The sequence below is a fragment of the Chaetodon trifascialis genome, chromosome 14 (genome assembly GCF_039877785.1).
Source record: "Chaetodon trifascialis isolate fChaTrf1 chromosome 14, fChaTrf1.hap1, whole genome shotgun sequence".
NCBI lineage: Eukaryota > Metazoa > Chordata > Actinopteri > Chaetodontiformes > Chaetodontidae > Chaetodon > Chaetodon trifascialis.
In genome coordinates, this window is record NC_092069.1 from 21687023 (window position 1) to 21714121 (window position 27099).

Sequence of the window (27099 nt, forward strand, 5' to 3'; positions counted from 1 at the left end):
TGAAATGCTAATTTAGAGGCTTCCTGGGAAACACACAGGAATATATTGAATTCTAGTAGATAGACATTACATGGTTTAGAAAATTAAGACCAGTACACAATGGAAACAGTCATGCAAAGCTGAATTTAGCATGAACAACTTTGGTTTATTTACAAACCTAAAAACCAATTATTCAAACAAAAGCTATCAGGTCGAGTTCATACTGAAGCTTTTTTCATCTGTCACAAATTGTGATTAGAAGGAGAGTTTTGATGTCAGAATAAAGAGCTTTTTGTCGTTACCTGGTCCGAGCCTCATTATCTTGGGCACCAGCCCCTTGTATAGTGCCAAGTACCTGAGTGAAAAAAACCCTGGATGTTAATAATGTTCATATACAAAATACTATAACAGTCACAGTCTGTAAATCAAGTCAAGATTACAGTTAAAGATTGTATTTTTATCCACGCAGGCCTTATGGAGGCCGTGTGTGTGTGTGTGTCTGTACTTGCACGTGTGTCTCAGCCGGAGTGTGGCGGCGAGTTCTTGCCTGTCTGCTGCCCTGCCTGTCTCTCACCCCGTCAGGTACATAGTTGGGGTCTAACGGCCAGCGGAGGCGAGGACCTGCCCCTTAATGCATTCAAGGTGATCGGTGGCTGCCTGCCTCCGCCTCGTGCTCCCTGCACCCGCTCCCTGCCCCCGCCACTGATGGCGTTAATAAGGCTCGACCCACTTCCTCCCTGGCCCTCTGTCTGATTAGATTGACCCGTGGAGCGCCGCGCGGCTCGTTAGGGTCTGCTTAACGACGTCTCCCATAGGGACCACTAATTAGCTGGGACTGTGTTGTGTTAGAGCAGGGGACTGAATGTGGCGGAGGGGGCACCCTCCACGCACCCCTGCGACGACAACGTTTCAGTGCCGCTCCTGCAGCCGCCCCCAAGGCTCCTGCGTCCACTAACTACAAACATGTCGCTGGCCCTTGTCTAGCGGAGCTGCATGGGGGAAAGTGGAAAGCCTGGGGCAATTGCTAACATAACATACATCTTTCCTTGAAGCTTCCATTTAGAGCTGTCATTCTCTGAGGCTTGAAAATATGTTAACATTTACTGTACAACTGACAGACTGCAGAAATGTACGATCACACACGAGGGGAATACAGACCAGAATGTAACGTCACTACTCGGTTTCCATTCATCAGATCACAGCTTTGCATAGAGCTACTTGTGCACTTCTGTTGTAGTTAGTGAAGGAAACTCACTGCACTATCAAACCTGGCTAACTTGTAGCTGCAGCTGGTATAATTTATCTTCTCTGATAGCCGCTTTGGCAGGTAACCAACGATCAATTGCTAAAAAAGCAGGCAAAGTGCCTCATTAATTCTTGGATGCATCAGTGACAGTTTCAAGTTTTGCTCTGAGGATCACTGACTTATCCCCCCCACCCCACCCCTGTGTTCATACCCTTCCTCCCGGTACACCAGGGCCATGGTCTGGAAGCAGGTGCGGTACTTGATCTCTCCGGGCACAGGCTGGGGGCCTTGGATGCGGCTCTTGGCGACGTCGAAGGGAATGTTCACGCAGGAGGAGATGGTCCCGGACACCAGGCCGATAGCGAACTTCCTCAGGAACTCCAGGGTTGGGTCCTGGTACAGAAGAAAAGATACAAGATTAAATGAGCGCCGTTTTACTGGAAATATCTCTAGAGTGGACACCTGGTGTGAAATATATTGGCACAAAACATAAAACTGAGAGCAACAGAGAGGAAGTAGTGCCGCAGAGTGAACAAAATAAGTGATGAGACATAGTGTGCATGTATGTGGGTAAACTGGAGGAGAGCATGATGGGGCTTGTGCATATGATTGCAAAGCTGGCATGAAAGCCCTGATCATTTTATGGTAGCGGGGGGCAGATTAGTGCTTCCTGACTGTGGTGCAGTGTTCTGATTGGCTGAAGAGAAGCACATGTTCTTTGGGGAGCCAAGACAGAGGATTTATAAACAGGGTGCATGCAGGCAGACTGGGGAGGCATATGGGGACAATTTGGGTAATTGGGCTGTGACTCGGCACAGGGGTATTACTGTACCAAAGAAGCCCAGACTCAGAGAGCTCTGACAGCTAATTGGCCGGGATATTTTTACAAATGACAGCAGCCTCTCTGGTCCAGGCCTTTCTCAAGCGGCTGGACACCCTGAGAGCCGAGGTAAATCAACAGCTAATCCCACTTCTTCTGTTTTTTTCAAGTGGGATGTGGGGAAGGGGGTAACATACCCGTGGCCTAAGTACACCCATCAACCCACTTCCTAACAGCCTTAAGCAAACATCTCCTCACACATTGGCTTGTGAATGATGGCAGTGTGCTATCTGCCTCCCCCGCGCTATTAAAATGGAGATATGAGAGAAGGCCAAGCCTGGCCGGCTCGATTTGAGTACGGACATGTTTGAGCCGAGAGCTCATTGCTCATGCTGCTGACAAACGGGCTTTGGAGAAACGCCACTATCAGCTCAGCCTGTAAGCTGTCGGACGCCACAATATTTATCCTTTTCTGCCTCAACAATAGCCGTCGTTAGCCTCTCACAAACAAGATCGTCCCATCAATGGATCGTTCCCAAAAGCGACGGCCACAATCTAAGAAGAGAGCTATTTGGGTCATCCAGCCACATAATTATCATTCACAGAGGATGACCACTTGGTTCTCTGTGCACCATGCGTCACTGGAAAAATGTTGAAAATATAGCAGAGTCTGGGCTCCCACTGTAACCTTCTCTTGAAAATAGTATCGTTGTCTGCTTCCAATTAGTTCATTGGAGTTAATCTAATGCTCCCAGTTTGTACATGTGGAACCGGCGTATGGTAACGTTTCCATTAAACAAAATTAACTTTTGTTTGGGCCATCAGGCCCTGCCGGATGTGTAATCTGAAACTTTGAGGATGTTATGAGGAGCAAACAGACGAGGTATTAGCGGGGCTGATCTTACAAGCTCCTCTCTGATTTTTGCTTCCTCCCTGCCATGGCAGGCAGGCTAACTAATCATACTGTCAAACACTTGCAGTTCTCAAATGATGAGGTGGCTGGCACACGTGTGTATCATATAGCCCCAAGGCAACAAAAAATTAGGTGTAGTCAAGGTTACAAACACCAGCCACTTGGCGTGGGTTTGCAGTCGGAGGTCAGAGTGCGATTTCAGATCTGATTGGCATATTACCGGGCTGGTAGGGATGGCATCCTTGACATTGAAGTAGAAGCCAAAGTAGATCATGTTGAAAACTCCATGGCGTCCCAGTGTTGACGTTAATCCTTTATTCAGGCCCTTCAGTCCGAATCCGTCCGTCTTAATTATGCGTCTTGCTTGAGCGAATGAGGAGGGTTGCTGTGAAATCAAAAGAAACACACGTCAAATGCTGACTAAAACTGCACCGGGCTGCGAGAGAAAAGAGCACATCACCAACACGTTACGAGTTAAGATGCTATTTTATTTCCACCGACCTCTTTGAAGGAGTCTCTGTTGGCCTGCAGACTGACTTTCACCACTTCGAATGGATTGACGACAACAGCCTCAGTCAAGCCTGCGCCGAGCCCAGCTACAGACAGCGCCTGGAGGGGAGACGGGAATATCATGAAGGGGTGAGAGTGTGATTATATTTTAGTAGAGACAGAGCAAAACAGACAAACTGATGCAGACAATCAGGAAGACTGTCAGCGTGTCCGGGCTGCAGAACTTGTTCCCTGAGTCTTTTTGTCTCGTCTGAAATGGACAAGTGTTTCTGTCACGACCGTCATTGTTGCCGCTTGACAAATGTTTGAAGACACACAAGACACCTGTGTTTGTTATGATTTGACAAAACGTTAGATGACAGACAGGGAGGAGACGAAGGTGAAGGAAGTAGAAATGTGTTTAAGGTTCTTCATTAAAAGGAAATTTTTAATTCAAGGAAGCAAAACTAAGTATAATATTAAGTTATTTTCTAATATAGAAAATACCTAATTTCCCCGACATGTATGTGGAGCTGTGTGTGTCTGCATGTAAGTGTGTGTACGTGTATGCATGCTCACAGAGAAGCGTAATGGGAACATGTCAAGATCGTGTCTATAGCTCATTACTCTTCCTGCCTCTTTATCCTGCTGTCAGAGCCCCGGGACCCATCCTCTCAGACATGCCTTGCGATGTTTACACAGCCAGGCAGCCAGGGTTTAATTCCTTATTTGTATTATTACTGTGTGTGTCCTCATTAATCAGAGTGAAGGCATTCAGCTGTGCCATGCTGAACAGGAGAGAGAGAGAGTGAGAGAGAGAGAGCCATTCAGAACCAATCTGTAATTCGCTCACGCTAATGATCTGATGATTACAGTACTTGATACGCGAGGGCCTCTGGGGGAAATGGGGTTGGAGGCACTTGAGGAAGAGGAAGATGAAGAGATAGAGGAGGAGGTGGAGGAGAGCATGATGGATGGGACAGGTAAACATTTCTCCACCAATGGCTGTGAAAACAAAACGAGGATACGCGTCGTGCTGGGGCGGCCTCCACGCTGCCTTACAGGTGAGCCATCCATCATGCCTGACACTTGGCTTCCACCTGAAAGGTGGTGTGTGGTGACCACACCTCAGCAACGCAAGCACATGTGGCTTAAAACTCACTCTGACTCAATGTAACAGAGACCAGATTAGATAGAAAAGGATGGAACCTTGTATACCAGACAAACACGGAGCGGTGTCTGTTCATTAGGACAGTGTCATGTTTGTCACGACTCTGGCTTTAATCCAGCACGCCACTTTTAAGACGTAGCGATGGCTTCGAGGTTTAAGTGACAAGTTTACACTGTTTTAAGTGTTCATGCATTTATTGATGGGAACTGCACCGTATTGCTTTGAATATTACATTAAAAAGAGCTCTAATTTTCCCATGGTTCATCCCACAGGTAAACAGGTTGATTGGTAACAGGTGATAGTATCATGATTGGGTGTGAAAGGGGCATCCTGGAAAGGCTCAGTCATTCGCGAGCGAGGATGGAGCGAGGTTCACCACTTTGTGAACACATGATTGGATGAAGGATGTTACCACATGGACTCAGGAACACTTTAGAAAACTGTTGTCAGTACATACAGTTTGTTTGATTAGATGATCTTCTGTTACGGCATTATGCCAATTTTGTATTTGACACGACAGTAAACTCACAGAACAGACTAAGAAAACAGAGCAAACGTTGTTTTAGGCTAGCAGTAGTAGACACATTATGCTCAAGTTAGGGTTAGCAGGTGAGTAGCCACATAAAGAAAATGTAAAATGTGTAATAAATTCTTAAAGTGTACTCAAGCATTGCGTGTATTTGTACATGAAACGGTAATGAAACCCATACGCTCACAGCCCTGCATTGACAGGAAAATTTACATGAACGTATTCGGCTGGTGAAATTATTCTTGGCATTTGTCTTTGTTTTACCAGCGTTTGGCAGGTGAGCTGGAAGGTTGATTTTTGACACTGGGTGTTAACGCTTTTCCTGGACCTGTGTGCATGTTTGTTTATTTTTCAGGTGAGAGTGTATTCAGGTGCTTCTGTGTGTGAGACTCACCACACCGGGAGACAAAGGGGTCAGATTCAGCAGCTTCTTGTATTGCTCAAAGGTGAAAAACTGCAGAGGACAGATCAGGACAAATGAGCTGTCAGAAAGTCACAGCGCATTCATACGCTGACATCTCCACACACATAACTCGCCCACATAAACTACGCCTGTACACACACTGTTAAAAGCAGCGCATGACAACACACAAAAGAGAAAAGTCTGAAGCACGCTCTCAAAAGGAGACACGTCCACTGATTTGTGCATCGGAGCAAAGGGCAAAATGCCAGCAGAGGTGTTTTAATCGGAGCTTTAATTTGCTTCAAGTCTTCGCTCCAGACGTTTCTCACCATCAGCCAGCTTTGTTCACTGTGTGAGCGATTACCCCATCTTCTCAGTGTGAGCGCTTACTTTTAAAGTTCACACATCCTCGTCTCCAGCATCTCATTACAGAGCAGCTCCACGCCAGGCATCAGGCGCCCTCCCGCCCCTCGTCACCCCATTATACGTTGGTGTAAAGCAAGAGATGCTAAGCCATGAAACAAATATCAAAAGATGGGGATCAGGGTCGCTATAAATGCTTGTAAGTCAATATTTGGTAGGCCAACAGAACAAACAGGAGTGGCTGAGGAGGCAGACACGGCGGAGGGCGTCATGTGTTTGATCAACATGTGTGTACCATGTTAGAGCAACTGTGGTTGGAGTGTTTTCATATGGCAGTAGAGGAGTTCACAGTGAAACCAGAGCCTGGGCGTTGCATGGTAGCTCGAGAAGCTTTGCGGTTTTCTATTAACCAACGTGCACATCCTTCATCTCACCTTCACCGCCCTCTTTGGCGTCTCTGCGAGGATCGGAGGCAGGATTCCCTTATAGAAGCCAAAGATTCTGCGGAAAGAGGAAATAAAACGTTACACGAGCTCCTTATATTTTGATAGATAATTATTTAAGCCAAAAATTCTCCTAGTAGTCCCTTAATTTTAAATTTAGGCCTGGAATCCATCATTTACATTTATTCATTTGGTGACACTTTTGTCCAAAGTGGCGTCCACATGGAGAATCAGAACCGGCTCCGTTATCACTGTGAGGTCTGCTACAGCGGGGCATTAAAGGATCAGTTCAGCCACATTACAAACATCCATGCAGAGACATTCCAGCTGCCTGTTACATTCGTTATAGTGTATGCATCTTAGGCAAAAACCGTGCAATAATAAATCCTCGTTTCTTGAAGGTTCTGGTGTTCAGTTTTTGTGCTGTTGAATTATATGGAGCAACACTGACTGGTGTTTCCGATATTTTGTCCATCCCATAGGTTATATAAAAGAAACAGCTCTCTGCATACTGTAATACAATTCAACAGCCTCAAAAAGGAACATTAAGTTATACAGTTTCAACAAAAACTGAACATGACAGACTGCATGAGGTGGATGGACCTAATAAATTGGCAACTGAGAGGAGTTTTGATTGTATTTTGACTTAGGTAAGGTTCAAACGTCTGCTTGTTGATTTGTCTGGCAGGAGCTGTGAGAAATCAACATCTAACCCTCTGTTGTACAGCATCCATCCATCCGTTTTCTATACCGCCTATCCCTTTTGGGGTTGCGGGGGGGCTGGAGCCTATACCAGCTGTCAGCGGGCGAGAGGCGGGGGACACCCTGGACCGCTCGCCAGTTGATCGCAGGGCAACACACAAGACAGACAACCATTCACGCTCACACTCACACCTAAGGACAATTTAGAGTTAAAAGAGCATGTTTTTGGTCTGTGGGAGGAAGCCGGAGAACCTGGAGAGAACCCAGGCACGCACAGGAAGAACATGCAGACTTCACACAGAAAGGCCCCGCCTGACCCGGGAATCGAACCGGCACACACACTACCTGCTGCGCCACCGTGCCGCTTGTTGTACAGCAAACATTTGAAAATCACCACAAATGTTAAAGGGACACTTTAGAGCTGCACTTCCATAAAGATGGAGGAGTTACAAGAGACAGACTGAAGGAAATAATGGTCAGAATTGGTGCAGCAGAGGCTGAGACATGCTGGCTTGCATTTCCCAGAATATGTCAAGCTCCAAAAAGCTGGATCCTACATCTCCCATGATGCAACAAATAGTCCTTTAAGGCCCTCTTTGCCTGCTGAATTCTCGTCTTTCAAACACCTTCAGCTGGTAATACAGGCTTTCCTGCTATAAATGTGTTGTCTCCAAGCCCAAGCTGAGCTAACCTTAATGACATGATGAGAGTTATTTTCTCAGACATGACAAAGCTCCTTCAAAAGACATAAAATAAATGAACTTGCCTTTTAAGGAGTTTTAATTTTACCCTGTTATGGTCTTTTAAAAAAAAGCACTGCAAATACATACAATTAAAAGAGGAATCAACTCTCTGATACTGAATACAGACTGCTATACTGTACCGAGCTCACAAAATGGAAACAGAAAGTACATTGCTGCTGTTTGGCAACATAACGACCAAGATATATTTTCAGACCACAAACCCTGGCAAACAAGTTCTCCAGGAATCTGCGGAGCAAATGATTTAAGAGTTTATTTCAGCATTTGATATACTGGATGTTTGAAAAGGCGGTAGCTGTATAATTTTAGTCAATTTGGTAGTTTGCCTTTGCTCAATCATACGTCCAGCCATGATTTAAAGCATACTTGGAGACAGGAAAAATAATAAAATGATACAGTGAGTTATGTATATAAAGATGCATGCCTACATTTTACACAGACGGTATTTTGTAAGCAGTCCATTTTATGGAGTATATTTACAGAGTAAATGACGGTCTGGTTAGATTGTTAGTTCTATGCAAATTCTCTTCAAACACATATGTTAAAGCAGACAGAAATGTGATTGAAATTTTCCGACATGTACACAAATGTCTGAATGAGAGTCAGGACAACACAACAGATCTAAAAAATCCTGTATTCATCTAAAAGTGAAATATTAAAAAGCAACATTTTAAATTAAATCATTCAATTGGGAATATCACAGAGAGGAAGTTATGATTTCTGTTTCTAAAAAGCTGTTGGTTGATACTGACTGCCATAACAACAGAGGAGGCGTTCGAGAAGTCTTTGATGCACACGTGTAAGAAGACAGCAGTATATTTTCTGTTTTGCTACGAGGGCACAAAGCGTGTTTCGTATACATTCAGAAATGCATACAAGTGCACTCTTCAAATTAGTGAAAACATGGGCGGAGGACATCAGACAAGTTGTCTTAACAGCCTTTTTGTCACAACCGCCTTCCTCACACCCCACTTATCTGTGACATTAGTGGGGAACAATACAGAAGTGCCTGTGGTTTAGGCTCCAGGTGTGAAACATGGCACACCTGAGACATCGGATGCCGCTGAGTCATTCGCTGCTGTGAAGGTAACAAACAGTCATTGGCAACGGCAGGCTACTTTTACTTCTGCTCTCATTCTTAAATGTTGTTTTAAGGGGACTGCCTCAAAGTGGAACAGGTACGACAGGTCTTTAAATCTTTAAACAAGAGCAACAGCAAACACAACAACATCGTCTCCCACTCTGGATCTCATACAGATGTTCGAGGTGCTGCAGGGGTCAATTAAATTATTATCCCCACCCTCGTGCATTTCTATTTATGATGAAGTATTTCTCCAAACTGTGTATTTGTGACATACATCATAATATGTGAGACCACAGTTTGGTAAAGACCTAACGTCAGGGTGAGTGAAGCACGTCTACCAGTGAGTTCAGACGGTGAACAACATGACCAACAAGGTGTCTATTTATATCTGAGGGACCAAGTTTCTATCCCAGCATTAACATAGTCTGTGGTGACCAGCTGCTTATCAGGGCTCCACATGTCTTTGGGGATTTTTTTCCATGAGCAATTATTCCACTCGTGGAAAAAGCTAAACGCACGTTGTTCACAACCTTTCAAATCGTTTTTTGAGAAGCAAACACTTCAGAAACAGCGTTGCTGGTGAGGTTTTGTGGTGAAGCTGATGAAGTCGCTTTTTCTTTTTAACTGTTAGGAGAAAAATATCAACCAGACTTCATTTTTTCTTGCTGACAACAGATCCCGTGAAAAGACCAAAAAACAACAACGAACAGATGTACTGTCAAGAATTGTCTGCGTAGTCAAAGCCTGATATATCACATTCCTCCATGCCACAGACCTCCATTGTTGTCCAAAACTATTCACACATCAATGAGCCACATTGCTGTACTGAGTGACGTGTTCCCTCATCAGGATGAACGACGGATGTCAATGGCTAACCATTAATTGCATAACCACCAAGAATGTTTTTGACTGGTGATGCACGATGGGTTAATTTGCATACACACACACAGTGTGACACACGCCTGTCTGAGCTGTCAACCAGTTGCTGTGCTGTATGATTGAAACCTAAATGCTGCCAATCAGTGAGGTAGAGAGCGAGAGATTCAGAGAGTTGTTCAGTACCTCATGTCTGAGTGTGTGATGTCATAGAGATCTACTGTGACTAAACACACTAAAAAACACTTTGAGGAGAAGAAGGATGAGCTAAAAGTCAAAGTGAGCTACATCACGACCACCTGTCACATCATCAATGCCGTCTGGAAGCAGGGTTTCTGTTGTCTGACAGTAACCGTTTTCTTCTGACCTATTCAAATCTCTCATAATGTCAGAGGAAACTAAAACAATTTCCGAGTTAGATGTGAAAATACTGTCAGGGTTTCCTCATGCTAATTCTGTGATGCCCCCCTCCCTCTCGCTCCTCTCCTCATTTGGCGAATTAAGGTTTTATTTCAACCAAACTAGAGTTGGTGGTCACTGTTGGAACCCTGAACGATGAACCGAGACAGTTTTGGTGAGTTTTATTTTGTTTCTGTCTACAATGATAAAATGACTGTTTGTGTGAATGGAGTCTGGTGGCTTTGGTGAGAGCCATATTACAACAGTTTCCAGTTAAACAAAAAATTATCTTATTCTTTAACAAAAAGGTTTATCTCTGCAGGGTCACGTCCGTAATGTTGTCAGACACACAGAATAACAATCTGAGCTTGTCAGTGGAAAAAACTGTTTTTGTGGACGCACATTGACGGTGAAGGGAGGGATTACACTGTGGGCCATCCTACCATCTGTAGTCCCACAGAAATGCACTCTTTACTCCTGTTCGAGTAAAATTAGCTACAAACCACAGTGCCCAGCTGCTGTAGGAAAGGATTTAGCCTATTTAAAAAAAAATGGAAGTATATATATCCATTGCTTGTTTTAAAGATGATCCTCAGGAGGAATGAATGGGCTTGGGGATGAGAGCAGCAGAATCTGTTAACGTGCACATTACAGACAGCACATCCCCTTCCACTTGGCTGCATGCAGGTTACAGCAGAAGAGAAAGTATAAGGGAGTGCGTATTGATACTAAACACAGGTCTGTGGACAGAGAGGACAACGTGGCATGAGCGACTGTATCCTGTGAACAGCAGCACCGGCTCTGTTATGGCAACATTCTTTACAAGTCAACAGAGATGATCTTAGCTGATTGCGTCCAAGTGTAAATATTTTTGCTGCTGGCACACCTTGCTACTGCATATATAACCTGAGAAGGACAAGCCATCACACTCGCACAGAATACACAGCAGCGAGGCCGCCTTCCAAAAACTGCAGTCAACCACAACTAATTATCAAAACACTTGCCATCAGGTGACAGAGCCAACCTATTTTATCAGCATCTGAAGTTACACGCGTGGTGATGGCTCCAGGTAATCGAGCCATTATAATATCACTGGAGTGAGGGATTATGGCCGTGGAGAGTCCCTCTTTGAAGCCAGTAATTAATCCCTCGTATCGTTTGTGTAAACATATTATCCCAGTCAGACGGAAGACCCTTCCCTCTGCTCTCTTTGTTCATGCAAATGGTGGCCACAGATTTCCCGGGTGTGGTCAGGCTGGGGAGCCACCAGGTGATGAAGAAGGAGTGAAATTTGTTACAGAACAAATATGGCCTCTAGTGAGTGGCCATCATTTGAATCCTAATTTGATTTCCAATGTAAAGTACTCACTAAGTCCCTTTTTGGCTTTCCTAAACAAATGGCCTCCTGACACGGAGCGAGGGACGAGGGGGGGGGCAAGATGGATGTGTGTGTGTGTGTGTGTGTGTGTGTGTGTGTGTGTGTATGATTTGTCTTTCATTTTCATAAACCTTTCCTTTGTAACAGCCTCCATCCATCTGCGGAGGAGTGCAGCACTGACACAACACGATCGTCACCACGGATTAAATAAACCGACCAATAACATCCACGAAGCACAAATTCAGAGCAGCAGGAATGTGCAAGCATAAAGAGAAGTGAAAGATCATTTACATAAGAAAGTAAACACAACACGAAAATCAGTGTCTGCAGCCGACTTAGCTCATTTTCACAGCACTGCTGTGAGGAAATCCATGGGAAATATGAGCTGCCCCGGGGAACATTTTAACATGTAAACAACTGGCGTGCTTCATCTGCAAATATTTCCACTTTCCCAGTGTCTACTGTAACCTTGACATTGTCACTGACAGGGACAATATGAACCACCAGTGACCGGGTTTCCCAAGGTAAAGGCACAAAGCTGGATCATGCACTCCATGAGGTAGATATGATTATTAATTCACATCTCAAGTAAGAACAGAAAGTGATAATTATGGATTTGAGAGGGGAAGTGGACGTGGGTTTGTATATAATGTACACAGCCTCCATAGCTGATTTTATTTGGTATCTTTTTTGTCTATTTGTTCAACTTCTGTTTTCACCGTTTCATTCTGCTGTTGTCACAAGAGGATTTCCCCAGAATCGGATCAATAAAGTCTGATCTTATCTGACTGATAATTGATTACTGGAGGTGAATTTCTTCGCTGCTATGATATGATGAGCCAACCACATTTTGGTGAATTTGGCGCAGTCCATAAGATGAAATGGTGAATTATAACCTTTTAAACGGCGTCCTTTTGCCTAAATGTGGAAAGTTGAACTGGGCACTGAAGTAAATCAACGGTTTACACCTGGAAAGAATTGTACTCAAACATTTTCAGTCAGAGAACATATGGTTTCAGGAATATTTTGACATTTTGTGAAATATGCTTATTCACTAGCTGAGATCAACACTCAGGTCTGTACTATAAATAAGACTAGACTAGAAACAAAGGTAACACAATCTGCCAATGAGCATCTCTGAAACTCACTAAGGAAAATGTCATATATTGTTTCACGCATATAAAAACATTTAACACTTTGCAAAGAAGCAAATGAGTCTGTTTCCCAAAATGTTGAACTCTTCCTTTAGCATGATTGTTGCTTCATACAAGTCATGCCTGTTGCACCGTAGTCAAACCTGTGTAATCTGGTGGACATGCTTATCTGCACTTCTTCACACTTCCATGAACGCAGACATTTTTTGCATGGGTGGTCCCAGCTGAAGTAGACCACCCCCTCCCCCCCTCTCAAGTTCCAGGCATTAGTCATTGATCTACTGTATACAAGCCAATGCGCTCTGCTGTTATACATGGACCCTTTTAATATTCCTGTGGCCGTGCTTTGGGTCCCGACCCAGTCTCTGGATACCACACTGGTAAAGAATGCTTGAGAATAGAGTCTTTTTGTTTCCCTCCAGACGGAAACACTTAACACATGCTCATGCTGCTACACCCACATGCAACAGAAAAAGGAGCGTGGCCTGTAAGGCAACACACCAACCAAGTGCTGGTGAGCGTAGTTCACGCTGTCACACACTTATGAGCACGGCTACAAGATTTCATGCTGTATTTTCCACATTTAATAACAACATAACGTAAAAGTTTGAGTTTGTAATAGGAATAATCCACAGCATAACAGTTATTTTTTAACTACAAGTGTTCAAAATGTATCCTCCTGCTTCATAAAAAGTAAATGATAGTTGTAGTTATTATGTCTAGGCTTCAGGCTGTCTTATAGACGGTGTCACACACATTTCCATGTCTCTCCACAGTTTAATCACCGAGCTCGAGCTGGGAGCTCAGGTTTCCTCCCTCATCACCTCAGAGAGAGAGTGAGGCCCGGCGTTAGCTCGGTCCTGCCATGAGCTGACGGGAGATGTTTATTTTTAATAATAATTCTACAACAGTGGGGCCTAACACCATTTGTATAAGTTATAACTAAGTGGTTTGGCCTGGAGGTAATCCGCAATGTGCTACTGGGGAGTGATTACAGCCACAGCAAAAATATACTGTGAGTGATAATTGGTCGACAAGAAAGTGGATCTTCTGCTTGCAGGGACTCCCTGACACCTACCGTGGCTCTATTATGCAAACCTACAGTCAAATAGATGTCACCGTTGATGGTGTATATACTGTGTAATTTGGCAACCATTTTATTTTGTCAGAGAGTTCAGTGGAAATTCATGTGGACCTACTCCCAAAGGACACACCCAAAGAGCATGTAGGCACAAAGGCATTAAATTTCACACGGGGTGTGTGTGTGTGTGTGTGTGTGTGTGTGTGTGTGTGTGTGTGTGTGTGTGTGTGTGAGGTGAAGAGGGCACAGCTACTGTAGCAGGATAGTTGTGTCTGTCTGAACTACAGCCAGGATACGACTTCCAACTGTCACTAGCCGGCCTCTCTCACCGTGCGCTCGCTCACACCTCGCAGCAGATCAACTTTATATCCGCTGTAAAGCTGTCGACTCGCCGTAAACAGAGCGAGTGGCAACCACTTTCTCCTGCACCTGCACTGTCTCACAGTCCTGTCACAGGGCAGGCAGAGGAGGAGGGAGCATGGCTGGAGGACTGTCTTCAGTTAGTTGTGAAAGTTTTACACTTGGGTTTTAAGCCAACGGCAGCTGCACTCCTTTCCAGTGTGAGGTACAATGAGTGATAAGGCAGGTTCAGGATATTTCTGTGGGCTGTTGACAGTCACAACGGCTGTTTTAAAGGATCCAAACCTCTAAGACTTTCCAGGCACTAGACCACCAACTGTTAGTGGCATTTGAATAAAGCAGCATGACTCATAATATCTTTTATGGCATATGTATTCAACCGTTAGGTCTCGGCAGAATATTTTTGATGGAGGCTAAACATACTTTAATATGGAAGCTACACCACCAGTTCAACTGATTCACAGTGCAGTGCATATATCATAAAAGCTTGTGCTCTGTTTCACATGCTGTGCCTTTGTGGTGCTGTGGACGCTGCCGGCCTATGAATTGTTTCTGTATGCAAATGCATGTGCCACAAATTGCCCCTTGAGAGAAAAATAAAGTTTTATTAAGTGCATTATTACATAAAATGAATGCCTCAACACTAAGGCCATCTGAGTGAAGAATGGGAAATTACATGTCGGAACCAGGAAGACTGGTGCTCTGAAGAAGCTGTACGCCTAATTCATGACCCTTCTGTAGTCCTGTAGTCAGTAACAATTGTTGGGGATAACTTACCCCTCTCTGCGGAAGATGGTCCTGAAGCAATCACCCAGGCTCTTGTAGCTGGTGGGGTCACTGGTTCCCCTTTGGATCTGGAACCTGCAATGACAGAGTTCTCATTAAAGCCTCTATCACTGTAAATATAACATGAAGCAGCATCACATTCAAACTAGTTTCTGTATCAGACCGTAATGATATACTGTACCATTGTGACACCTGGGTGCAAAACACACACAAAATAATTTGATCTCGTCTCATAAATGAGCTCATTTCCTTCCTTATTTTCCTCCCCTCTCCCTTTCATCCACTGTTTTTTCTTCCTCTGCCAAGATGAGAGGCTCCTTCCACCAGGTCCCCCCAGCGCAGGGGAGAACTCAAACATTTATTTAACCCAACCGATCCAATTAGCCACCCAACTCCCCAGGACCAGGCCTATTGCAGCAAGCTTTTCAGCAACTAACATGCTAGTAACCCAATTGTAACAGCTCTTCAGTTACGTGTAAATTTTTAATATGATGGAGCCAGTCGAAGGAGTTTTTGTTGTATAGCAAATACGCTGGTACCTCCCTAATAAAGGCTGGTGAGCTGTGTGTAAATCTTTTACATGAGACCGGTTGGGGGTGAAAGAATGAACATAAACGGTGCCTGTTAGAGATAAAGAGTTTCAGCTATTGAGACGATAAGAGGAGATCTCATTATATGCTGCCACGTGGCCTAAACACACTCCAACAAAAAAACGTGTCAAACTAACTCGTCTGATGAGACTAAGCAGTGATTTTAGACTCACTAATTAGCAAAACACAATAAATGCAAGCATGGTTCAAAATGTGATGGATAACAACTTTAAGTATTTTAATAATTTTCCTGCAAATAGTCAAGAAGGGACTCTGAGGGCAGAAACAGGCGGAGGCGAAGAGAGCAGGAGGGAACAGGACAAGAGAAAGATTCCCTCCTCATATGGCTTCAACTGCCAGGTCACAAGGTCAGCAGTAAGTCGTCCATGCGGGTGCCTGATGGGGCCATAAAGGGCCCCCAGGTTCCAGTAGAGGGGGGGTTTAGTGGGGTGAGCGGCCTTTCATATCGCTAACAGATTAACATCTTAGAGGGGTGTCCCTCAAATCCTATTTGGTGGATTCCCAAATAGCTTGTAACCTGTTCCTGAAAACCAGTTAAAACAGCATAATAAATAGATGTCTGACACCATATTAAAGAGAAGAAGAAAAAGAAGGACTCAAGGTATGAGGGGATGGTGGAATAAGGACTGCAGAGGGGGGGCAAAGACCCGGAAGATTTAAGACTACTGGGGCTTGTAAACATATTCAAATCTGGCTTAATTAAAGGCATATGATGCTAGGGTCAAGGATGGAAGGGACCCTGTCCCCAGTCTCCCCCTGTCTCCTTTGCTTTGCCTGCCTCGACACGAGCCGGCCCTTAGAGAGTGGGGTTGGCAGGGCCGTGGTCCGGTTCCAGCCCCCTGACTCCACTCGTGACCCTGGGGTCACCTCATTTCCTCATGGCCCTCTCCTACCCCGTCATAAAAGCCAGGGACCAAACAGCAAGGCCCAGGGAGTGGGAGATAATAGGGAGGACCAGAAGAACTTGTGACAGCAGGGGAACCATCAGGCCCCTGGCTAGGAAGCTGCTAATGCTGCTTTTCATAGCAACCAACAGTGGAAAATAAGACTCAAAGCTTCAATCAGTTCTGGTTGAATGTCCTGTTTTAGAAGATTTGTACAGACAAAAAGCTCCAGTTTCTGTTAATAAGGCCTCGGTGACGATATACTGGCTGGCTGAAGAAGAGCACAAGATAGCCTCCACGGCTCTGGCAGATTCACTTGGCCTTGGAGTCAGCCATGCGGATCGTAAAACTCTGCAGACAGAAAACCCTGGGGCTTCTTTAAAATGCACCGCTCAGAGCATCCCCTTCAATCATCAGCGAAAACTGGTGGGGATACAGTATACTCAGAGGTGATGAGACCTGTGAGTTCATCAAGAGGACCCCTCCTTTCATTTCCTTCCCATATCCCACTCTCTCTGTGTTTGTCTTTTACAGGCCCAGAGCTGCCCAGGTGAGGGTGAAGGCGAGGGCAGGTTGGTGCTTCTGTGAACGAGACAACAGGGTAAATAATCCTGAAGACCTCGTCCACCTGACCTCCACTGCCTATAAAAGTACAAACTCGAGGCGTCCACAAAGAAGTCAAAAAGGTAAATGAGGGCGGAGTAGCAAACCAGAGCGCCATTCTTTGTATTTTTATGGACAGGGGCACGGTGTTTGAGGGCCTTACAAGGCCGTGTCCGCTCCCAGACCCTGGTGGTAATGGGCTCGAACCAGGGGCCAACAAGACGGGCTGTCACCTCAGAAAGGACACGATGTTGAGGTGGGGCTCATTAATGACGGTGTTAAAAAAATGCCTATGGGAAGGAGAGACGGGAGTTACCGGGTTGATCAAAAGGCAGAGGCTTGATGGGCCATCTTTTAAAAAGGGGCAGACCATGCTTTTTAGGAGCTCTCCTAAAAAATATGCCCTATTAAATGAGGGGTATTCCCTCAGTGACACTTGATGACTTGCTCACTTCAAAATTTAGGGTCTATTAAGGCTGATGTGAAATCACATTTATGGCTATTCAGACAGATCGACATATAAATTAACACCCTATATAGAGAAATAATGACCTACTCTACAACAGGTACTTACCTTATGATATCCATTATACTGCAATATTTCAAATTGTGCAATTTTCTCCAAGTTTGAACATTATGATTTATGTGTGTTGCTGTGTATTTGGACTGGTTGCTACAGTGAGAGCCTTGATCCACTCATGCCTTCCCTCTAGGAATGCCAAGTGCTTTGACAAAAAAAGAAAAGAGAGAGACAAAATATATGATTGAAGAAGAGGAAGAAGAACTGAATCACCAGGGGGAAAGGATGAAAGCAATTTCTCATGACAGATCTGAAGTGCATAAGACAATCCAGAAGGCAGCATAAAGGGCAAATCTATTTTTTACAGCCAGACAATTAATTTTAATGAGCGGGATCATAAAGATGGTAGAAGTCCATTGCATTTGGTACATGAGGTTAAGAGCACATTTCCGACCTAAATAGTCCAACATGGCAAATGCGGCCAGTCGTGACTTTAGCCATCCAATCGTGGTTAAGGCTGAAAGAGGGTAACCAAAATCAAAAGGGTCTCCTTTGGATCCAATAGTTGCTTGTTTTGACAACTCACTGTTGTTGACGACAGTGCAGACTGACTCTCGCTGATTAAAAAGTGTGTCTGATGAATAAAAGAGCTTAAAACAGTATGTAGCATGACACTTGGTGTCGAGCACTTGCACTGTAGCACTGAACACGCTTTAAGTTACTTGTTTACACTCCTAATTTTTGATGGTCTTCCTCTTTTGCTCCTTCGTGGTTTGCACTTATTCTGAGTTGCTTTGGATGAAAGCATCTGCCAAACAAATGTAATATTGTTGATTTCAACTGCACAATTACATGAAAAAAGAAAACAAATATTGATTGAATCTATGACAGAACTGTTAAAGGAAAAAAGTGTTTGAGCGCAGCAGGAGGAGGCCAATAAAGACAGAACTTTGGAGAGAGGAATAGGAAAATAAGGTCGAGGGGAAGAAGATGCAAGATGGGAGCAAAGGGGAAGTGATAAACCTTTGGTGCTTGTGACACGGCAGGCTGCCAGAGCTTGATCTGGACCAGGCCAGGTTGGGTTACACCAGCACCATGATCCTACTGGACCTGGGACGGCCCAGGTTATGGAGCAGGCTGCGGTGTGGATAAGGGAGAAAAAGTGGCTGTCACTCTGGATCCTTTTGCACTCCGATAAAACTGACTCCTCTGATTCCCTACGGTGATGTTGGGACCAGTTTGCTGGTCCAGATGTCTGCTCATATACCGTGACCTCAGTGACCCGAGATCAGGCTGTGTTACCGTGGAAGAGCAGGAAAAGAGCTGCATAAAACAGCACGAGGACAGGCGAGGCAGGGCCAGACCAAGACTGAGACTCAGATGTTTTGAGCATTACAAACTTCGAGCTGACTGACGGATCACTCTATACGTTAGAGTGGACTGCAGCAAACTTAGAAAGCCACTAATGCTGAAGTGGTGCAGATAGGTGGAAAAAACGAGTAGCCTTACTGACATTTCCAGTAAGTGGTTGCATAACAGAGAGGATTTCTTGGGTGTTTAAACTGGGGTCTCTTAACCTCTGCCAAATGCTGTTAACTGGAATCACGGTGCTAATGTTTGAGCAATAATTTTAATTACAGAAGGTATATGTAACATATGTAACAGTACAAGAAATATAACTGTGGACGTAACATAAAAATGTCCTTTTCTGCAGGTCTGCAAGCATTACTCAGAACCTTCCTTTAATAGACCTGAACTAGACTGATTCCCAATTTCAGTGGAGGAGAAAGATGCAAATCCAGGGCTGGGCAAAACAGAAAAACAGAAGCACTGACAGATGATGGCAGGCCAGACAAGTTAGGTCAGGACTACCCGGCGATAGACTGATTCAGGCCGGCGACAATAACTACTGCTTTGATGTGAGGAGATGCTGCAGGATTTTGGAGACTCCCCTGACAGCAGGTAACCACTAGCTATAAGACGCTCCAGACAGAAGACAACTGCCCTGCATGCTTGCAGAGAGAAGTCACAATTACTACACTGCAATATCTTGTCTCAGCCCTGTCTCGAGACGCCACGACACAGAAGTCTGCTGTGGGCGCCACTAAGCACCCCACAGATGCTTAAAAGCAAACGAGATTTTACAGAGGCCTTTATTGTGGCTTTAAAATTTGAAATTTCAGCTCCCTGTTATGTTGTTTATTCTATATATACGCTGGAAACTTGGTACATTGCTGACGACATTTATTAAGAGCAGAATCATATAACATTGCTCTGTAAAGGCAGATGAGCAGAATGCGGAGTAACCATCACTTAACGAATTCAACGTTTAGCTGACACACACATCTATCTCAGAGAAATACTGCTACTCTGTGCTCCACTGGAATCATCCAAGAAGCTAGTTTTCATCTGTCGTCCCTGGCCAAAGTGTTAAAAGGGCTTCCTAAAATACATCAAAGCAAAAACAAAACAGGGCATGCAGTCAAGATTGGAAAAGGACACAGAGCTGTTAAAAACAGTGAAAGCAACAAGAGAGTTTAGTGCTGACATGTGTATGTATTAATCATCCATTGTTTAGTTGGTTACTGAAAGATCTACGAGTGTTAAGTTGTCTGTTGTGATTTGGAAATATATTAAACTCTGTTGAACCTATTATACCATAGTATTGGTTCTTCAGTTGATATCAGCTACAAGTGGCGGTGGGCAGCACAGTGGCTCTTTCTGCGTGGATTTCGTATGTTCTCCCCATGTTTGCGTGGGTTTCCAACAGGTGCTGTGGTTCCCCCATTCAAAGACATGCAGAACTGGAGTTGGTCCCTGGGTGATGCTCAGGATGGGTTAAAATGTAGAGAATTATTTTCCCTATGAAGATTACTTAAGGATAACTTAAGATATGGGTGACTCTGTATACCAAGCGCACATATTTCATTAGGTTATCCCAAGTTAAAATCAGAATTGGACTGTGATGGAAGTATGAAGACTTAAGGCCAGCACAGACTATAGCCACTTTGACTGGACGCCAGCTCCTGTACCTCAGATCCAGATATTTTAAGAGCAGCATGAGTGATATGAAGTATTATGGATCCAGTCAGACCTTAAGCTTTAAGCCAGAAGCTTAAAATGCATAAGCAGTGGAAGTAGGACTTTGTGGCAAAGATCCAGGAATTAAGGACGAAGAGTAAGGCCTGCTGGCAGGTTCACGCCTCATGCCAGCAAACCTCTGCAATTAGATATGTTGATAACCAATGTATTTTTAAATACGAAGAGAATGAGGAAGCAAGCAGAAAGAAACAATGCATGTGCTGAGCAATGGCCACATGCAGCCCCCATGAACGTTTTAACCACATCACATGCAACTTTTCCGGCTTTCAGTGACTTCAAGAGCAGCCTTCATGTGAGCAGATCCACATGTCAGACACCGGTGTCAACTCCCACAAGGACGAGAGCGTGACTTGCATGAGTATGTAAACACTGATTGCCGTGGAGCATCAGCAAAAGGAGTTGACTCTACACTTCAGGCATTAGGTGAAAAGTAAGCTCAGGAACTCACTGCGACGCCTGCATCCACTGCAGCCCGGTCATCCGCTGCTCAGCTAGTGCTGCCACAGCCAAAGTCTCTTTAAGAGTGACTCAAAAATGTCTCATAAGAGGTTGGAAAAGGGGTGATGGAGGCGGGATAAAAGATGTACAGACATGCATGTGTGAGTTTTGAGAGTCAAAAAGAGAGAGATGGGGCAGCAGGGGGGCAGCACTGTGGTTACAGCACAGTCAGGGTCTAGTGAAATCAAAGCACACAATGCCCCCACTCTGTAATTAGTGTACTGGAATGTGAACCCCTTCACTGATAATGATTACAGGTGCTCCAGTATAACACACACATACACACACATACACACACACACACACTGACATGCACATCTGCCCTTTATGCGTACCTCGATCTGTACCCGAAATCTCTAATTTAGTAATCCATTTGTGAAGGCTAGTTACATCTCTAACATCTGTGGGTACCCGTAGCAACATCTGTCACATTAAAAGTAATGGGGTAAGGTTTTTAAAGTTTGTTTCTCTCTTCGCATTTTGCTTTTATTAGATAGTTGACAAAGAAATGACGCTGCACGTACATGATATGCATCGTATACTGCCGGGACCACTGTTTTAGGTCCTGAATTTTCTGAGGGAATCTGAGCATGACATGGTTTTCTACAATATTTTTCAATTATATTTTCAACCAATTCAAACCATCTATTAGGGTTGGGCGGTAATCCAGTATCAGTTTCATTATTGTCATAAAAAAAAATGCTGCACATAGGTCTATAGGGGCCTAACAAAATTGTAGCATCGTCATAATAAAAATGAAGTCCATTCTGTTCAATATATCTGGTTGAATTTTCACTCGAGAAAAAGGTGACTGTGTAAAAGTACATGCTAAAAAAATGAACCTGAGCAGTTTTACAGATGTTTTAACAGAGGTATGTCATTTAGGCAGAGTACCGTTATCTCGTCCAAACATATGGAGAAACTCCTCTGTTGAAAACACTTTTTCAGCCTTTTTTCTGCTTGCTATTGTTCTTAGCTCTCATGAAACGATGAAACGCAAATAAAACAGTAAAATAACACTTCAGGCTGCTCATTTATGTGTAAATCAGACAGAGCGGTGAAACTAACTGCGTGGTTACGCCGGTCAATACTGTAGCTCAGCGACCCACCCAAATTCACCATAGAAACACCAATGACGATCCAGAAGGACGTAACCCCAGAGATAGGTTATTGCATAAAGAGCGCTCCCTCCACTCTAGAAACCCCCTCCTCCTTATGTAAACAAGCAGGACCTTCGTGATCGATCTCAAACTAACACAGAGTCAAAGGAGGAGACATTAGCAGCGTTTTTTTCGGGCTGTAATATAACTGTTGACCACAAAACAGCTAGGGTAAGACATACTGTATGATTTAGCAAAGTTTTTTCTGCTACTCTTTGGCTGCTAGCTCGCCGAATTTTTGTCGCACAGTGAGGAGGCAGACATCTTTGTGATCACCAGACTCTCTGCTGCTTCATATGATATCAGGCTTGTGTGGTTTGCGTGAAGTGGTGAAATCAGCAGATGCAATACTGTTGACATGCGCTATTTTCATGTTTTCGTTACATGTGCATAAAATTTCTTGGGATAAGAATTATGTTTGTTTGGGTGGCAATGCTTGGTGGAGGCTTTTAGCTGAGTTTCTCCCCGTCATTCTGGTATGCTACAAGTTTGAATCGGTGCTTCCTAGCGTGAGCATTGACCGTCTGAACTGCGTGCATGTCATGCTGCCCTGCAAAGTGATTTTTAATTAGTCACGGTAATACCGTATACCCCGGGATTCATCAGACTAAGGGGGCAGATGTCCCTCATTTTTGGTCGCTTGTGATGCGACGAAATGAGAGTGAAACTCTTAACAGCCAGGAAAGTAAAGGAAGGAAGGACCCCAGATCATGTTCGATGATTCAAAACGTTTTCACCACCTTTTTCATGATCACTAATGTGATACTTCAAAATGCATATAAAAATATGTTGATGGGAACATGGTTAGTACGCTTCAGGTTGGGGAAAGACTGGAGTTATGGCAAATAACTAAAACATGTGGTTACAGTTAACAAAAACACGAGCATTAGTTGCAAGTCTGTGGTGGGAGGTGCAGAATCATTCAAAATGGAAGTCATACTTGGGGATACTGAGCAGGTGGACAGGAGGTTATGTCTATTAATCTGTGCATCTTGCACATGATTGCAATTGTTTACATGTTCAATCAATGATCAGACAGATAATTTAGCTGCGCCACATTTTTCATACAGAAGACTGAGGCATCATCCGAGAGAGTATGACTGGAACACTGCTCTGCTCCGCTGTGACTGGCTCTTTTGCACTGAAGAGATGCACAGACTGAACTTGGTTCATTCTGGATGCACGCTGCATGTGTTTGCCTTTACACTGTGAGTAAAGTCTTGCCCTGCAGTCTCACAGCGCCGGGGGGATTAGGAGCCGGCTTGACGACCGCTGACCTGCCTGCTCCTTTACAAGGCAAGATCAGCTATCAGGCTGCTGCTGCTTTGTGCCCTGCTGTTTGAGGGTTGTGTCAGGGATTCCTCCTTAAGTGCACTGGGGTTCACCAAGCAGCTGGGGGCAAACGGAGCAGGAGGTGGGGTGAAGCCCCTGGGCCATCCTCAGCGCTGTCACCCATTCCCCCAAAAAGATTGGACGTCATCTGTCAAAGCCCTCATCAAAGATCACTTTCAAGCCCCCCGAGTGGGACACACTTTCATGCGTGCTGTGACTAAATGGATGCCATGGTTGCCATGGATACTGCAGTGAGCAAGGGCCAATACCAGGTTTTTCTAATCAGGCTTGAAACAGGCTACTGGCAGGATTAGTGGTTTGCAATGACTCTGACAGCCATGTCATACAAGACACTTTACAGAATTGCATAATTCAATACAAATCTGCTAAAACACATGTACAGCAGGGATTTAAAACAAAACATTACATAATCGCTCAACAAGCTCCAAATTCAGAAGTTTAAACAATGCATTCAACATGTTGTTGATGACATTGTTATATAATATGGCTTACATTAACAGAAAGCAGTGACTGATTCAACAGCAGGCGAACTGAGACGGCTGTTGAAAAACTAAAACCACAGAAGACAGAATGTAAAAACAGTAGAAACAGTTAATGTGCAGTGGGAGGGGCGAAAAAAGCTGGATGAAGAGCTGTTATCAGAGAGGGGGGAAAGAGACGACGAGCCAGGCAACGAGGAGGAATCAGAATGGGAAGGCATGAAAAACAGGAACAGAGAGAAAGCTGTGAGTGCAGAGGGGCAACAGGGGCGGAGAAGGAGTGGCTCAGTCAAGAGTTACTACACAAAATACATCTTTGGGGCTCATTAAGGCAAACACATCAGGTCACGTGCACGTTGTAGAAACTGCAGGAAGTTCACGATGACAGGAGAAGTCGTTCAGGGAGGGACAAACACGAGGAAGGCGTGGCTTCAGTCTTTGGGCGGAAGTAAAAGGGACTGACGGGAAGCTGCTTTCAGATGAGAGTAAGTATGTTTGCGCATGCATGTGTATAAGGGTGGAGCTCCATGTAACAAGATCTTGACATGAAGGGAAATGCAGGCTCAGTCCAACTCTCTAATGAGAGGGAGAACCTGATCAGAGTCAGATGGGGTGCCCCGAGCGCAGAGCCCCCTGCAGAAAGTGCCGCCCGACACCCTTTGTTACCTCCAAGTGAGCTGAGACCAGCCCATGAACCATGTAACTAGGTGGTTTCCAGGTTAATGAAAAGCTGTAACTCCGGTCCCACTGTCTCTCTCTGCTAAACTGACGACTGGCCTCTCTCCCCACACCGGATCGCATCCTCCATCGTCACCCCCTCCCCCCCTACCGACGGAGGAGGGGTGGGGGGCTCAGGGTCAGGGGTAATTAACAGTTTACTTTGTGTGAAGTATGCTACATTTACAGTGACTCACAATGAGGAAAATGTCTCAATTTCTGCATTCACTTTAATTTTTGGATAGCATGTATTAAAGCAACAAAAACAAGAAACAGAACTGTCACAGCTGCAGATGTGAAGTTACTTGTGTAATTAATAGCTGCACTGAACTTCAAATAGCGAAAACTAATCATGGCACACAGCTTTCCTCCAACATACCATGCTTTATCCCCAAACCATTTTGGCTGTTTTGCCTACAACTCAGCGTGTGCGCGTTCTCAAAGGAATGTATTATCAAAATGACGATTCTGTCTGCTGTCTGTTTGTATATTCTACATATTGCACAATTTCCTGAAACATTCCAGAGCAAATGATTAACATATGCATTGCTCTGAAAAAACGGCCATTTCACACTACACAACTAATGCTACTGAGAAGCATTTGTCCACTGAACCTACATCCAAATAGCCAATAGAAACGTATTCACATTCAACTCTTTAACAGCGATGAAAGAGGCAATAAGTCACACTGAAGGAAGGTGGGCTCCGCAGGAGTCCCTCAGATGTAAGATAGATGTACTTGTTAGCAAAGGTGAGTGAAGGGGGTCATGGCTTGACTGGTCAGTGAGCAGCGCAACGGGGAGTCAGAGTGCAACAACAAAGGCAGAAAGAGACACGGTGAATCAACCGACAGGACTTTCACTTCTACGTCCCATATCTAAAGCAGTGTCCAGTGTGGTCTAGTCAGTACTTGCCACCATTACTCAAAATCATTTGCCCATCATATTTTCAATTGTCACAATGGACTTGTTTTCCTACTCTGCTTTAGAAAATATCTCATAAGTAGTCCAGATTTCATGCTATCCGTCATGTTGGAAGTTATGCGTTACCTTTTTTTTCTGGAACAAAGCTATTCATTAATCTGTCAAAGTAGTCCTCTTGGAGGACGAATCAGTATTTGCTTAAATAAAAAGCTGCCAAATGTTCCTTTCTGATTCATAACAGCAGTATCTGGCTACTGGCGGAGTGTTTCTCCCCCCTCCTCCCCCCTCAGAGAGGGAGAAAGATAAACCCTCATTTGGGAAATAGGTAAACATCGGGTGCCAGGCAGGTACACATTTACTCAAGTTTACCTTTTAAAAAAAAAGAAAAAAAAGGAAAAGGGAGAAAGAAAGAAAAAAATCCCTTTGATTCTGAGTTGGTGGAAAAAAGTAAATTTACTCCAGTTGCTGTTCAATTTGGACCAGTGGACATTAAAGCAGGAGCCGGTGCCTAATAAGAGCCATGCCTGAGAGAGCGAGCGAGGGCGAGAGAGAGAGAGCGAGAGTGAGTGAGAGAGAGAGAGGGAGACCCAGTGGAGGTGTGTCTGTGTCTGACTCTCGGCTCCAAGGTTCCTGCTAATAGATTTCAGCTCCCTCAGTGTCCCAATTAGCTGGTGTGTATGCTTGGTTTATGAATTCATGTGTGGATGTAAAGTGTGTGAACATGCGTGTACAGTGTGCATGCATATCTAAACATGCATGGTATGTTTCTGTGTGCATGTCTGCCATTCAAAAGGAGCAGCACCCTCCTCGTTGTTCCGAGTCTCATCTAAAGCTTCCGAGTAAAACTAAAGACTGCTGTTTCTTAGATTTTGTAAAAAGTAAACAAAAGCCAAGAATATACCCTGAGCCAAGACCGAAAGGAAGCAATTTACACAGAACCACCCTGAGCACCAGAATCGACCAACATAAACACATGGCGACACAAACGGAGAAAACAAACAGATAAACCTGTCCAGTTTTAAAGCAGCTTTCACCTCTTCTTAAGGAAGAGCGTTACAAAGAAAATAGTGAGTGCACTTTTAACCCTGACCCCGTGTGAGGACGGACAGGCAGAGCTCAAGACTTACCTGTAATAAACCCCCACAGCTTCTACATGTGACCGTAAATCACAGTGTGTGCCTTCAAAGTATCAAATATCGACTAATACAACACCGCTCACCCCTGGCTTTTATCCCTGCGTTTCCTCCTCTGTGTTCTGGTGGTGGCACAGCCTTCAAAGTGCAACCATCTCACTTTTTTTAAAAGGCACGCC

The 27099-nt window shown here is 44.4% G+C and overlaps 1 protein-coding gene across 1 annotated transcript in view; it reads right to left on the reverse strand.

Annotated features, from left to right (window-relative positions):
- Positions 1–27099, reverse strand: part of slc25a21 (solute carrier family 25 member 21) — a 92740-nt gene that overhangs the window by 1522 nt on the left and 64119 nt on the right. The window contains exons 4-10 of the mRNA XM_070979597.1: positions 14929–15012; positions 6348–6414; positions 5542–5601; positions 3460–3567; positions 3179–3343; positions 1437–1618; positions 282–334 (exon numbers count right to left, since the gene is read on the reverse strand). Of these exons, the coding sequence (XP_070835698.1) occupies positions 282–334; positions 1437–1618; positions 3179–3343; positions 3460–3567; positions 5542–5601; positions 6348–6414; positions 14929–15012 (719 nt within the window). The remainder of the gene's footprint in view (positions 1–281; positions 335–1436; positions 1619–3178; positions 3344–3459; positions 3568–5541; positions 5602–6347; positions 6415–14928; positions 15013–27099) is intronic.